Here is a 13,280-nt window from a genome sequence, read left to right as displayed (position 1 = left end):
AAAGCAAGCTGCCAGGTCTGGGACTCAAACCGCTGTTGGCCATGTGGGAATCCAGTGCTTTTAACTACTATATCACCTGCTGGCCTCCCTTTTTTAATTTTAAAAATTGATTTGCTTTAAGGTATGTGCACTCACCAGAGAGAAAGAGAGACAGAGAGACAAAGAGAGAGACAGAAAATGAGCAAAAGTGAGAAAGCACTACCTCCCCACTTCAGGAGGATGACCACACTACAGGCCCTTCTCCTCTTGGGATTTTGGGCACACATATGTTCCTGGCATGGTCCTCAAGCTAAGGTCTGAGACTCGAACCATGTAGTTGAACATGTGGGATCCAGCCACCTTGATCTCCATGCCATCTGGCTGGCCCTCTCCAGTCTGCTCTACAATCATTGTCAGGTGGCTATTATGTAACTGATTGAAAATCAGACTCTGATGCTTTGGAATAGAAGTCTTTAAATGGCTAATATTCTCCAGTGACTTTCATTCTTTTAGGTTTCAAGGTGGAAAGAGCCACTTTATAATCTACCTTTATGCTCTGTTGAAAGAGAAACACATTCGACCTTCAGCCTGTGTTTCAAGGTGACAGCGTTACATACCAGTGAAAGCCACGGAAAGCGCCATTCGAAGTGGAAAATGAAAACCAAATTCATATCAAAAGCTTTACCATGTAGTCAGGATGCTGGAAATGTTTCCCTTTCTGAAGCCACCACATCACCTACTTCCTCCTCCTCCATTTGTTTCCACATTACTCCTCTTTTTCCAGAACTACTTATGAGTAATAAAGGAAGCCAGAATAAGAACAATGGCATGTTTCTGGCGTTGCTAGAATAGCACACATCAAAGAGACGTTTACCCAGGGAACCACAGCTTTGTAAGAGACCCATCAGGCATGGTGACGTCTGATATTGCCGCTACTTAGCACAGGGGCAATATCCGAGTCTGTGGAAGCTGGGAAAGGCACCCTGGCGAAGGGTAAGTTGCTACTGAATACCTCGGAAGAGGCTGACTACTCCAGTGTTGCTTGCACATGCCTAACCTGGGGGCAAGGTGATTAACATCGTTAAGCCTCTGCTTCTTCCTTGGAACCCATAAATGGGTGTACCTGAGGTTTTTCAGAGAATTAACAGTACACTGAATGCATAGCAGAATGCCTGACACATAGTATTGGACATTAACTCATGTTATTGCTACTGATGACAGTCTGAGGGCTTTTCCCTCCTCATGTGTGTTTACAGTTTCTGAGTTGGGAAGTCTTCTTTAGGGCTGTGCCTTCCTTTCTAGGCCTTACCCTCCCCTCCCTGGCAACCAGCTTGTCCAATGACACGTCTCAGCTGTGTTTCAAGGCTGAACTCTTTGACTCTTTGACTTCAAGACTTTCTTTTTTCATTTTCTTCAAAGTTTTAGCCAGAGGGTGTGTGCACTCACCAGACAGAGACAGAGACAGTGAGAGGGAAAGGGAGAAATCACCCACCCCCAGGGGGATGGCCACACCCACTGCAATCCCTTCTCCTCCATTCTCCTCTTAGGATTTTGGGCACGCTTACACATGGGTCCGGCACTGTAATTTTCAAGCTGCCGAGTCTGGGACTCAGACCTTGGCAGCCATGTAGGAATCCAACACCTTAACACCATGCCACCTCCTGGCCCCCAGAGACTTTCTCTTAAAGAACAGCTTATTCATTCATTCTCTGCCTCTCTTAGGGTGAACGCAGATCCCACTAGAGTTACTCGCTTATGTGCTGTGTCTACGCACATGGAATGCTCCCCAGCACTGTGGCCTCACTTTTTGTTTCATTGCCAATAAAAGTACTGCATCTACATCACCCAGGATGCCAGGCCGATATGGAACTGTCACGTGGTAACACTGACCTCTAGGGGCTGGCTTTCCTTCACGTAGACTCTTTATCTTCTCATTGAGTTCCAGGACTGTGATGGCAGCCTCTTGCTTAGCTGTTGCCAAATCAGTTTGTAGTTTTCTCACTTTCTTTTTGTGCTTTAGTTTCTTAAAAAAAAAAAAAAAAGAGAGAGAGAGAAAGAAAAGAAAAAGAGAAGTAGAGAGTTTCCATTACTAGAGACAGATGCATCAAAGGGATTAAGGAATTACTGATGTCTGAGCAAACATTGCCTCTGAGCCCTGCTTATGCAACACTCCCTGCTTATCTAGACCGAGTCCTTCTTGAGGTCTGTGAGCCAGGGTGCATGTGCTCCCGACAGGGTATTTGCATCCCTAACAACAAAAGTCCACTGTCTACTTCACAGTATCTTTTACCATCTTGAAAGGTTTTTATCTAGACCTGAACCCCGTAGACTGTTTGTTTATGACGGCAATTAAAGAACTCTGGTTACCAGCTGACATTCGCCAGGAGGTGCTAATACTTAAAATACCAGGTTTTGTTCCGTGGAATAGAGCTTTGACTTGGAGCCACTTCTCCCTCAACACTGTAATAGTTTGCAGTCCATAAGGTGTGTGATGCTAACATAAAATACTGATGTTTATAGGTATTTACCATGGTATCTATTTGAGCAGTGTTTTGGTCTTTATGCAGTAGAAGAGTAGAATGCCTTGCTAAAAAATAATCTGATTTATGAGATCTTAAACTTTCAGAGAACTACATTAGAAAGTTGTTACATAACCGAGGGATTCACCTTGAAGCTTGATGACTAGAATGCTCCTTTTATGGATATCAAAGTGGATTTGATTTGTCAAAACTGGATACATCTGCAGCTTTGGAGAAGCTGCCTATTGCGAAAAGCGCTGCTTTTGCATTTCCGTGTTGTTCTTGTGTAGCTGCCTTTCCGCGGAAGAGCTTGCCTTGCCACGTCTTTGTGGGCTGGGGATTAGGAAGCGCAGAAAATAAACGACTAATATTTCCTATTGGACACAAATCTTGAGATAGGGAAAAAACTGGTTTTTGCTCTCTAGGGAAAAGAGTATTTTATACTCTGAGGGACATATACTTGGGCAGCAGGGAATCACTGTCGTCTTTGAGAATAAAGTCAATGAAATCAATCTATTGAAGATAAGATGATAGAGACACAGACCTCCTATATAAAGACAGGTCCAAAGCAGAAGGTCAGGGCTTCGTTGAAGCTTAATGAGTGGCATAAGGATAGCTCACAGAGAACTTATTACTCCAAGGAGATGATAGTCACGGAACTTATTCAGAGGTACTTGGAAGGGTTCACTCAGCAGACCCCAGGTGACACGGGCTTCATCTTCCCGGCAGTTTTGCTAGAGTGGTAGTTGGCATCATGTTCTCCTTTCATTGTTTATTACTAATTATAAAGGTCCCCAGGTCAGCCACTGCTGGCCAGCTGCTGAGCGAAGCTGATAAGCTCTCTGACCCCAGGCCATTGAGACCTTCTAACTAATCCCCTTCCTCTGATCCTCTTTTTACTGACCACCTTCATAATTTGGCCTGCCATATGGACTCGTTCAAGAACTGTGTCTCTGTATTCGATAGTTGTCCCTCTCATGGTAAAGTACGAGGTTGACGTGGTAACACCTGCCTCTCTTGTGAGCTGATTTGGGCCCACTCGTTCAGGAGGACGTGGTCCATTCCAGCCTGCAGTGACAGTACCTGTGCCCTGGTGCTTATTGGTGACCTTCCCTGGTGCCACTTCATGACCATCTCATGTCCAGATTTTTACATTTGCCTTTCATCACTTACAACTTTGGAGACAGAAAGTGGGAAGAAGGGTACAGAAAGGAAAATGGAAAGTAGAAATGAAAGTATGGCAAGAGTGATTCAGAGTGAGTACGAAATAGAAGTATCAAAAAGACGAGATAATGCCGTGCACGCCGAAGTGTTAAGGGTTAGATATGCTCACAAGAACAAGCAACTCTGAACTTAAAAAGAAGTTAGATAGGTCATTGGACAGGTAGAGAAATGAATAATTATGTGATAAATTGAAGGCAACAGTTAACTGTAAAACCTAGTTGTTGAGTACATTGGTCTTCACTATAACATTGTTTTGACCTTCCAAGGTATGGAATTTTTCATAATAAGATACTGGGGGAGAAGGAACTAAAGATTTCATTTCCTTATATTGCCCTTCTCTTAGTTCCTTTTATTTCCCTCCTGTAGAGTGAGTGTGCTTGCTATAGAGACACACACACACAGAGAGAAAGTGACAAGTCACTCCCCAGGGGGAATGGTCATACCACACTCCCTTCTCCTTCATTCTCCTCTTGGGATTTTGGGCACACATACAACACATGCCTGGTGTGATTTTCAGGACACCAGGTCCAGGACTCAAACCACAGTCAACCAGGTGAGAGTCCAGCACCTTAACCGTCATGTTACTGCTGGCCCCATCCCTCTCTCATTTCTTAATAGAAGGTATTCACATTCTTAAATCACAACAACATTAGTATGCAGATAAGTACTTTTCCAGGAACTTTTCTCAAAGTAGGCATTGATAGTAAATGAACAAAAACAAAAAAAATGCAATCTGGCGAGAATTGATGGGTGTTCACTGGGAGCTGGCAGGGTGTCTGTCACTAAGGAAAAGTCTTACTGAACTACATTTCCATTTTGACAGGATGACTTGACAGGATGCCAGCACTTGGGCCAGCAGGTGGCATGGTAGTTAAGGTGCTGCATCCCACAAGGCTGACTCTGGGGTTAAGTCCTGGACCTGGCACCCTGAAAGTATGCTGGATGCATGTGCATGTGTGCCTGAAATCTCGGGAGGAGAATGGAGGAGAAGGGATTATGGTGCAGTCATCTCCCCTGGGGGGTGATTTCTCACTTTTCCCCTCTCTGTCTCTGCCTGTCTCTTCAGCAAGTTCGTAGGCCTCATGGCATATATATATATAGAGAGAGAGAGAGAGAGAGAAAGAGAGAGAGAGAGAGACCTTCCAAAAATCAGGACTCAGTGGACACAGTATTTCTCCACATCAGTTAGTTAGAAATTATAACTTTTCAGTTAAAAAAAAAACTCTTTCTTAAAATCTAATTTCCAGACCACCTCTGTCTTTCTTTTATGGTGATTATTCGTTCTGCCTTTTCTTCATGGCATCCTATTTGTGTATGTGCCTTATAATCTGAGAAAACATTTAAGAATATTTAGCTTGGAGAAGACAGTATATCGGACAGTCATGAAAGTTGATTTTGGTTATCTAAGGGACTATTGAAGAGGAAAGGAAGTGGGGTCAAACAGTGTTGCAGAGATACCATGAAGAACAATGGGTTGCAAACATGAGGAGGCAGATTTTGGCAGGACATGAGAAAGCACCCTCCAACAATCAGAGTCACATCCATAACAAGATAGGATGCGTCCTGGCAGACCTCCTGCTCTGGGAATGATCAGAGACTGGATGAATACCTTCAGGCAGGCTCATCTGACCTCCGGGACTGGGTCAAGAGGTAATTGGGCAATTTGGCCTTCCCCCAACTCTTTCCAACTCTGGTTCCCCCAAGCCCCTTAAGGAACAAGCACTGGGCATGAATAGACCCCTCAGCACTCAAAATCTCTAGGGTTGTAAGAGTTATTGGGGACTTTTTTTGGAGGGGGGTGTTTGCTATAGGGCACGGGCGCTGGTCACAAAGAGAGACAGTGAGAAATCACCCCCAGGGGAATGGTCATGCCACAATCCCTTCTCCTCCATTCTCATCTTGGGATCTTGGGCATGTAATATACACCCATGCACCCAGTGTGAGTTTAAGCCACTGGGTCCAGGACTCGAACCGCGGTTGATTACATGGAAGTCCAGCGACATAGCCATTACACCAACTTTTAAAGATAACACTGATATTTGTAAGAAGCTGCATAATAGGGCTGAGAAGGCTTGCGGGTCCCTTAGAATTCAAGGGTAATATGACTCAAATGTACAAGCTTTATTATTAAGCTGATAAGGGAAAAGGGAAGGGAAAACTAAACTTAAATTGAAAATCAAATAAAAGACATTGATTGCCTCAAGTTGCCATTGGCATCTTTTGGTTATTCAGATACATTTTTAAATAGTTTAACATCTTTGTCTTTTTTTCTTTTCTTTTTTTTTTTAACTTTTCTCCAGACAAAACTGCTGTATGCTATTAATTCATAGGTCTAACCAAGCCCTTTGGGCATTTTGAAAAATTTAATTTGCCAACATGTTTTTTTATTAGTCATAGACATCAAATGATTTCAGCAACAATAATATTTTCCTTTGGTTTTTTGGCATTCAGCAGCCAGGCAACCCAAGTGTTGTACTGGAATCGAATGGATCTGTTATGGTCTCCTTAGTAACCAGGAGACTCTCCTCAAGTGATTTACTGAAAGGATAGGAAGGTTTTATGGCTTGGAGGTAAATTCCTATTGCCTTGTTCTTTTCCTACTTGTCCTACACGGTGGAAAGAAGGAGGAAATCATGTATTTGTGCAATGTTGTGAAAAGGAAATATCTACCCATATAATACTGCTGAATGGTTTGCATTATACCAAGTCAATGAGAACTAGAAATAACTGGGGCACTATTTATAGAAGAGTTTCAACATAGAGTTGCCGGCACTGTTTAAAATTTCTGAGTATTTTCACATACTTTGACTCGTGGCCTCAAATTCTGAGGCTAGACCTTGTCTTCACTGGCTATGAGAAACTGGACAGGCACATGGCGTCTCTAAGCCTCATACTCCGTTTCAGAGTGTTATTGTGGGGGTCAAATGAAATCGTATGAAAATGACAGTACCCAGCAGTGAGTGCACTAGGATAGACACCTCTTCCTCTTTTGCCATTGTTCTTTGAAACACCTAAGAGGAAGTTTCAACCACTCATTAAAGCACTGAAGTATCTTTTCTAAAGATGTCTTTGCCACATTTCACAGAAAATAAAATTTGTACTTAGTTGAAAGCAAGACTTGTCTTTCCCTTTTTTCTTCTTCTTCTTCTTAAATTAGGTTTTCTGCAAAATCATTCTGCATTGATTTTTCTCTTCATTTTGTACAGGTAAACAAAACTTAATGTCCTGAAAACAGACAGGCAAGTAGCCTTGATCCAATCTCTTGCCAGAGCTGGCCCTAGGCTTAAGTTGCCTAGGTTGGTGGCTGTCTACGTGGAATGATGTGAAAAGCATTCTCAGGCCCTACCTCTCCCTCCCCACGGCAGCTTTTTCCTGGGCCTGAAAGGACAGAGAGCTTCTTCCCATTTGTCTTAATCTATTGTCCACCAACCCTCGTTCTCTTAGAGGGGATACATAACAATGATAGGCATTTGTCTCCAGAGGGCCACTGATACTAAAGATGTACAAGAGAATTTGGTTTGAATACAGAAGGTGTAGGCAGGTTTCGCCTTATACTTATCTTCTTATAGTTTATCCTTTATAGTGAGGCTAACGAAAGCGATGGCATTTGGATACAACTTGCCTTTAAAAAAATCTATTCCACCTTTCTGTTTTGCTTATGTTTGTAATACTCTCATGGGAATATTTTAAAGTCTAGGGATGTCAAACATGTGTCATGTATGTTCCTCTCCAGCTCAGGGAAGGCCTTTGAACTGGGGGTTCTCACATCCTGTACTGCACATGTGGTTACTAGACAACCCTAACGCACACTCCCAGCGGGCACTGCGCATCGAAACAACTTTGCTATCTTCATGTGAGTGCCTTTCTGTGTAGAAAAGCTGAGCTGCCAGAGGTCAAGTGGGTACCTAGTGCCTGCCATATGGTGAGCAGGTAGTTAAATAGACTTGTTCCAAGGTCTTCGGATTCCAGATAGAGTCTTCTTTTTCTTTTTTTTTTTTTAAGTTCATTTATTTCTTCTATGAAGGATAGAGAGATACAGACAGAGAACGAGAGAGAGAGGCACCCCCAACAAAATCTTTATATTATAATCCAACATAGCCCCAGGGCCCAGTTCCTAAGAATGCATGTCCCTAGAAGAAATGTAATACACTGTAAAGATATGTGTGATTCAATGTAATATAAAAAAGATTATGATAATAAATAAAATTAAATAGTAAAAAAATAATGCATATCCCTGCCTAACTTGTGCAGGAAGGCTCTGGTACGCACACCCAGGGCCTATCTGTGTGGATCAGGCATCACAGAGTATACTGTTCACAACCAGCTGCTCTGATTTTTCTTCGCAATAGCAGCAAGAGGTTTCACTAATGAATAATACCATTCATTTAAAAAAAAATTGTCTTAGTGCATGTAGGCTCACCAGAGAGAGTGAGGAAGTGAGAAATTACTCCCCATGTGCAATCCCTTCTCCATTTTCCTCTCTGATTTTGGGTACACACACATGCCTGGTGTATTTTTCAAGATGCCAGGCCTGGGTCTCGAACTGCACTGTTGGCCATGTAGGATCAAGTACCTTCACCACCATGCCACCAGCTGACCTAATAGTACTATGAACTTTTTAAGTTAATTAAAGGTAGCCTAAAAAGGCAATACAACAGACTGGGTTATAAAAGAGGAGCTTTGAAGTATGATATTGAGGCATTTATAGCATGGGTCAACATGATATCTCTAGCAAAATTTGGAAATAAAAAAAAATTGATGACCCAGCTAAGGGCAGTGTTGTTTTTTATGATTAGTATGTTTTATCAGAGGATCTTGAATCGATCCTGGCATTTGGGACCATTTTCTAGGATCACCTGAAGTGACAAAGGATGGATCAGATGACCCTTTCCTCCAAGATACCTTGAGTGGAAAATAATCACAAATGTAAAATATAGCTTAGCTTTATTTCATTTGATAAAGTAATGAGGAATAAATCAATGAAACCTTAAGACCCATCCTAATCTTGACCAAGAGATTAGCCCCTCATGATGACTGGTAGTTGCTTCTAGATTGAGAACATCAGATTTTGGAGATCAGAGCTGGCACTTTTCAGTTTTCTGTAGTATATGCATCTGAGTATCACCTAACCTGGTCTTATGTTACAAAAATGCTTTAAAAATTTATTTTAATTACTCTTCAAATCCAAAATGATGTGGGATTTCTAATTAAAAAGAGAACAAAATCCTAGTAATTAAACAAAAATCTTATTTTGGTCATGGTAGTGTACACGAGTTGATATTACTTGGCAGGCTGAAGCCTTATGGGAGGCCTAAGTTTGATTCCTGGTCCACCCTAAAGTGCCAGGCGTGGAGGCACAGGCCTGAACTCCCAGCTACTTACAAGGATGAGGCAGGAGGATAGTGACATAGGAGACCCTGTCTTAAACAGTAACAACAACAAATGTGGTTACTTTTTACTTTAGAAAAATTTGCTTATAGTTGGAGCAAAGTATCAGTTCTCTGCCTCTGTGGAATAATTGGTATAGACAGATGTGGAGTTTGCCAGTAGATGTCCTGGTTTCCAGAATGTCTGTACAATGGTTTATTTAGGATATATTACAAATTAACATAAAATAAAAAAAGATAACCTTATACATGGAGTAAATTCCAATGAGGAGGTAGAACTTTCTAACCCTTGAGTTGATCAAAAAATGGAATGTTGTGCCCTGAAAGAACGCAAGCTCCCCTTCCCTGCATGTGGTATACAGGCCATTATTGGGAATGTTCCAGAGGGAAGCTAACACTTATGGACCTCTACAATATGCCAGGCATAGTTCTGAGAACTTCATATGTATTCTCTCATTTCACTTGTGTAGCAACCCAAAAAAGAGTATTGTTAGCAATCCCATTTTTAGGTGCAAATACTGAGACACGGAAAAGCTGGAGTAACTTGCCCAAAGTGAAATGGAGAGTCAAGATCTGATTCTGTGCAGTCTGTCTCCAGACAACCCATGCCTCAATATCCTATCCAGGATGGGCAGTTTGAATAAGAGGACATTTCAGATTCTGTGCATCTGTTTCTAAACTAAAGTTTAAAAGCCATGAAGTCACTCACTCAGTTCAAACTAGGAAGTTGGGCAGAATCATCAGATCTCAGATGACCCAGAACGGGATGTACTCTCAGAGGCCAAATTGTCCAGCCTTAGCATTTTAGAGATGTAGAAGTAGAAGCAGAGAAAAATGAGGTGATTTGCCCAAATTCACAGCTATTAAAGTGCAAGAATCAGGACTCAGAACCAGATTCTCTTAAATCTCATCTCAGCACCCCTCCACCCTCCCAGTAATTGTCGCACTTTGACAATAAGAGCTAAAAGGCATGGAATGGTTATATTATTGGAACCTTGAGTGGCACCTAGGATTTCTCGAGTGTAAAGTCCCACAGTCAGAAACAGCAGGACCTTAGGCCGGCAGCCTAACGGCCTGCTTACACAGAGGGCCAAGGACTAGACTCAGATCATTCTGTATTATATATATTGGGGATACATTTGATAGGAAGAAGTGTCTTGGCAATAAAGATCTTGCTAATTTGGAAGAAATAAGCTAGATCAAGGTCTACCAGCAAACTTGCCTTCATAGAGCATTGAATATCCTCTATAAATTCTAATGTAAAAAAAAAAAAAGCATTTCTGAAATTAAGGGAGTTCTGTTTGTCCTTTTTTTTGGTGTAACATTGCCTCATATTTCTTACCCATTAAATGTTAATTAAACTGACCATCAGGATTTTTTTCTTTCTTTTAGAAAGTTTTAAAACGTTTACATTTAATCACTGTACATCTTTACAGTGTACAATATGTTTTTGTAAGCATGAATACAGTGCATATAGTCAAGTCAAAGATACTGCCATATACATTATCATCAACAGTTAACCTTGACAGTCAGGACTTTTTGAGAAAGACTCTAGATTGTAGTAAGTTTTCTTATCATGGACAGAGCACAGCGAAGAACTAAACTGAGTGCTGGAGGAGATCACACAAATGGACAATGCAGCCTACGCGCTCCAGCCTCCCATACTCTTCCCATCTCAAATCACCCTGAGAACAGGGAGAGAAGTGCACTGTCACACCTAACTGAGCCTGCTAGGAAGCTGTTTTCCAGTCCAATTGTCCCTGGGGACAGAGAAAGCCCAAAGGGCCATGGCTGTCTATGAAGCAATTTCGGTTTCTCAGCCCCACCTCAACAGGTGTTGGTATCTTTGGCAAACAGCCGTAAGAAGGGACGTGGGTGGAAGAGAACAGAAACCAGACAGGATAGAATGTGCAAGTGGTGAAAAAAAAAAAATCCCATATCTGCTTTGTGAAAGTGCTGCTAAGCTCCTCTAACACGATTACCAAAGGAATGAAGAGGTTTTCTTTGTCATGACTTTGTAATGGGGCAGAGACTTGTTTTCTCTGCGCCCAGCACTCCCTTTGAAGGCTGCCTTTGGAAGGAAATCAGCAGCTATTGGCCATCTTTGACTTACTCTGACTCACAAAGCACAGACACATGTTCAAGGGCTGGAAAATTGAAATCTTGAAGCAAAAAAAGGAGTTTATATCACTGTTAGTTTGCATGTGTGTGTGTAGTAAAGAGAACCTAACTAAATGTACCTTCTCAATAAATAGTCTTCTTTACAAACCTCACTCCAATTTACAAGCAGTGGAATTATAAGGGTTACAGGTTCAGTGAGTACAAGAGATGGACTTAAAACAACTTTACACATGATTCAAAAAAAAAAAGTCAGGGTCACCAGGTGGTGTGGTGGTTAAGGTGCTGGACACTCCCACATGGTTAGCCACAGTTCAAGTACTGCACCTGGTGACTTGCTTTCTCACTTTCCTTCTCTCTCTCTGTGTCTCTCTCTGGTCAAATTAAAATAAGTGAATGAATAAATAAAATTAAAATAAATAATTCTTTGAAAAAAATCCAAGTGGAGAAAAAGGGAAATTACCATTAGGCGAGAAATGATTCTTATGCAGTGTGAAATAGCTTTGAATGCTGTACAAGAGAAGTTGTAGGATGATACAAAGCCAGTTTTCTGTGATATGTTGTTATTTTTCCATGAAATAAAATGTTTAGAAGTTGCTTTTTTCTTAGTACAAAATTAAAACAATTTTTAAACCTAGACAGCAGAAATATCTAGGTTTAAAATGAAATGAATCTGGGGCCAGCAGGTGGCCCAGTGGTTAAGGTGCTAGGCTACCATACATCTAACCATGGTTTGAGTTCCAGACCCAGTGGCTTGAAAAATGACACCAGCCGTGTGTGCATGCGTGCTCATAATCCCAGGAGAAGAATGGAGGAGAAGGGATTGTGGCATGACCATCCTCCTGGGGATGATTTCTCACTTTCCTGTTCATTGTTTCTCTTTGTCTCTAGTGAGTACAAGCGTTCTATGGCAAAAACCTTATAAAAAAAAAAAAAAGAATCTAATTTCACACAAAATTTATTTCTAGTGTTAAAAGTAAGAGAGAGTGTGGGTGAATGTTTTGAAAATTGCTGAGTGATATTAGTTAATAGTGTTACTGATATTATTTTAGAAGAACTTCTGACACGTAATTGATTCTTGGCAATGAGTCACCTAAGCACATGGGTTTATAGTAATATCTGTAAGTTGAATATTACATAGCTGCAACTAAATGAGTAATTTGTCGCTTCTTTAATTTTTCAATTGCTTCAATTTGGCATATGACTAGAAACAAAAGAACTTTATAAGGGGTAGGAATCTCAGTTAAGTTTTCTTCTAAATAAATTTAAAGTTTCCCATCAGATTCACTGAAAGCAGTGTTTGATAATAATTTGACTAATAACATTTGGAAACATATGGAGAAATTATCAGAAATTGAAGCATCTAACAGCTTTTGATCTAGGAAGGCTTTTTTTCTTTTAAATTTCTTCCATGGATGACAGAGAGACAAAGAGATAGCACCCCCAATAGGAACTTGACACAGCGATCTATCCTCAGCCCTTAGCCAACCCCAGATCATGGACACACACATGTCGAGCATACTCAGGGAGGTCCCTGGGCATGGACTGGGAACCTTCCTCCATAGGTCAGCCTCATAAAGCATCACACTTTACCCCTGCACCACGATCCAGCCTCCTGGTTTGCCTTTTGGATCTCTTACTTAAAAACAAGTATTCATTCATTTGAATAAAAACAGCTAGGCAATGTACATTTAACTTGTTACAATAAGTTGATGAAATGGATGCTTTATTTTTTGGGGAAGTCACAGCCGTTTGATATTTAATAATCGCCATAGAACCAATGCCATATAGTCTGCATATGCTGAGACCAGCTACTTTTCTATAGGCTCTCAGGCAGTGTTCAGAAGTTTAGTTATTACTGCTACCCTGCAAGTTCTCTTTTCTTTGTTTTCCTCTTCTCAGTTCCTTCTCAGCTATCTACTGGAACAAAGGGGACATCATATTGTAAAAAAAGACTTAGAGGGGAGAAGGCATACCACTGAAATTGTGTCTTATCGTTGAGTTAGAAAAACAAAGTTCTTTAGGGTACTGTAGGCACAAAGAAGAGAGTTGA

General features: G+C 41.2%; 1 protein-coding gene across 1 annotated transcript in view; it reads right to left on the bottom strand.

Annotated features, from left to right (window-relative positions):
• CCDC192 (coiled-coil domain containing 192) overlaps window positions 1-1,996 on the bottom strand; it is a gene marked incomplete at its 5' end in the record, with an annotated part of 87,006 nt that extends 85,010 nt beyond the window's left edge. Inside the window, one exon of the mRNA XM_027775294.1 lies at window positions 1,870-1,996. Coding sequence (XP_027631095.1) covers window positions 1,870-1,996 — 127 coding nt within the window. The remainder of the gene's footprint in view (window positions 1-1,869) is intronic.
• Between the last annotated feature and the right edge of the window lie 11,284 nt (window positions 1,997-13,280).

Source organism: Tupaia chinensis, unplaced genomic scaffold, assembly GCF_000334495.1.
Source record: "Tupaia chinensis unplaced genomic scaffold, TupChi_1.0 Scaffold000541_1, whole genome shotgun sequence".
In the NCBI taxonomy this organism is placed as follows: Eukaryota; Metazoa; Chordata; class Mammalia; order Scandentia; family Tupaiidae; genus Tupaia; species Tupaia belangeri.
The sequence above is the reverse complement of the archived record's forward strand: the minus strand, read 5'-3'. Positions and strand labels throughout refer to the sequence as shown.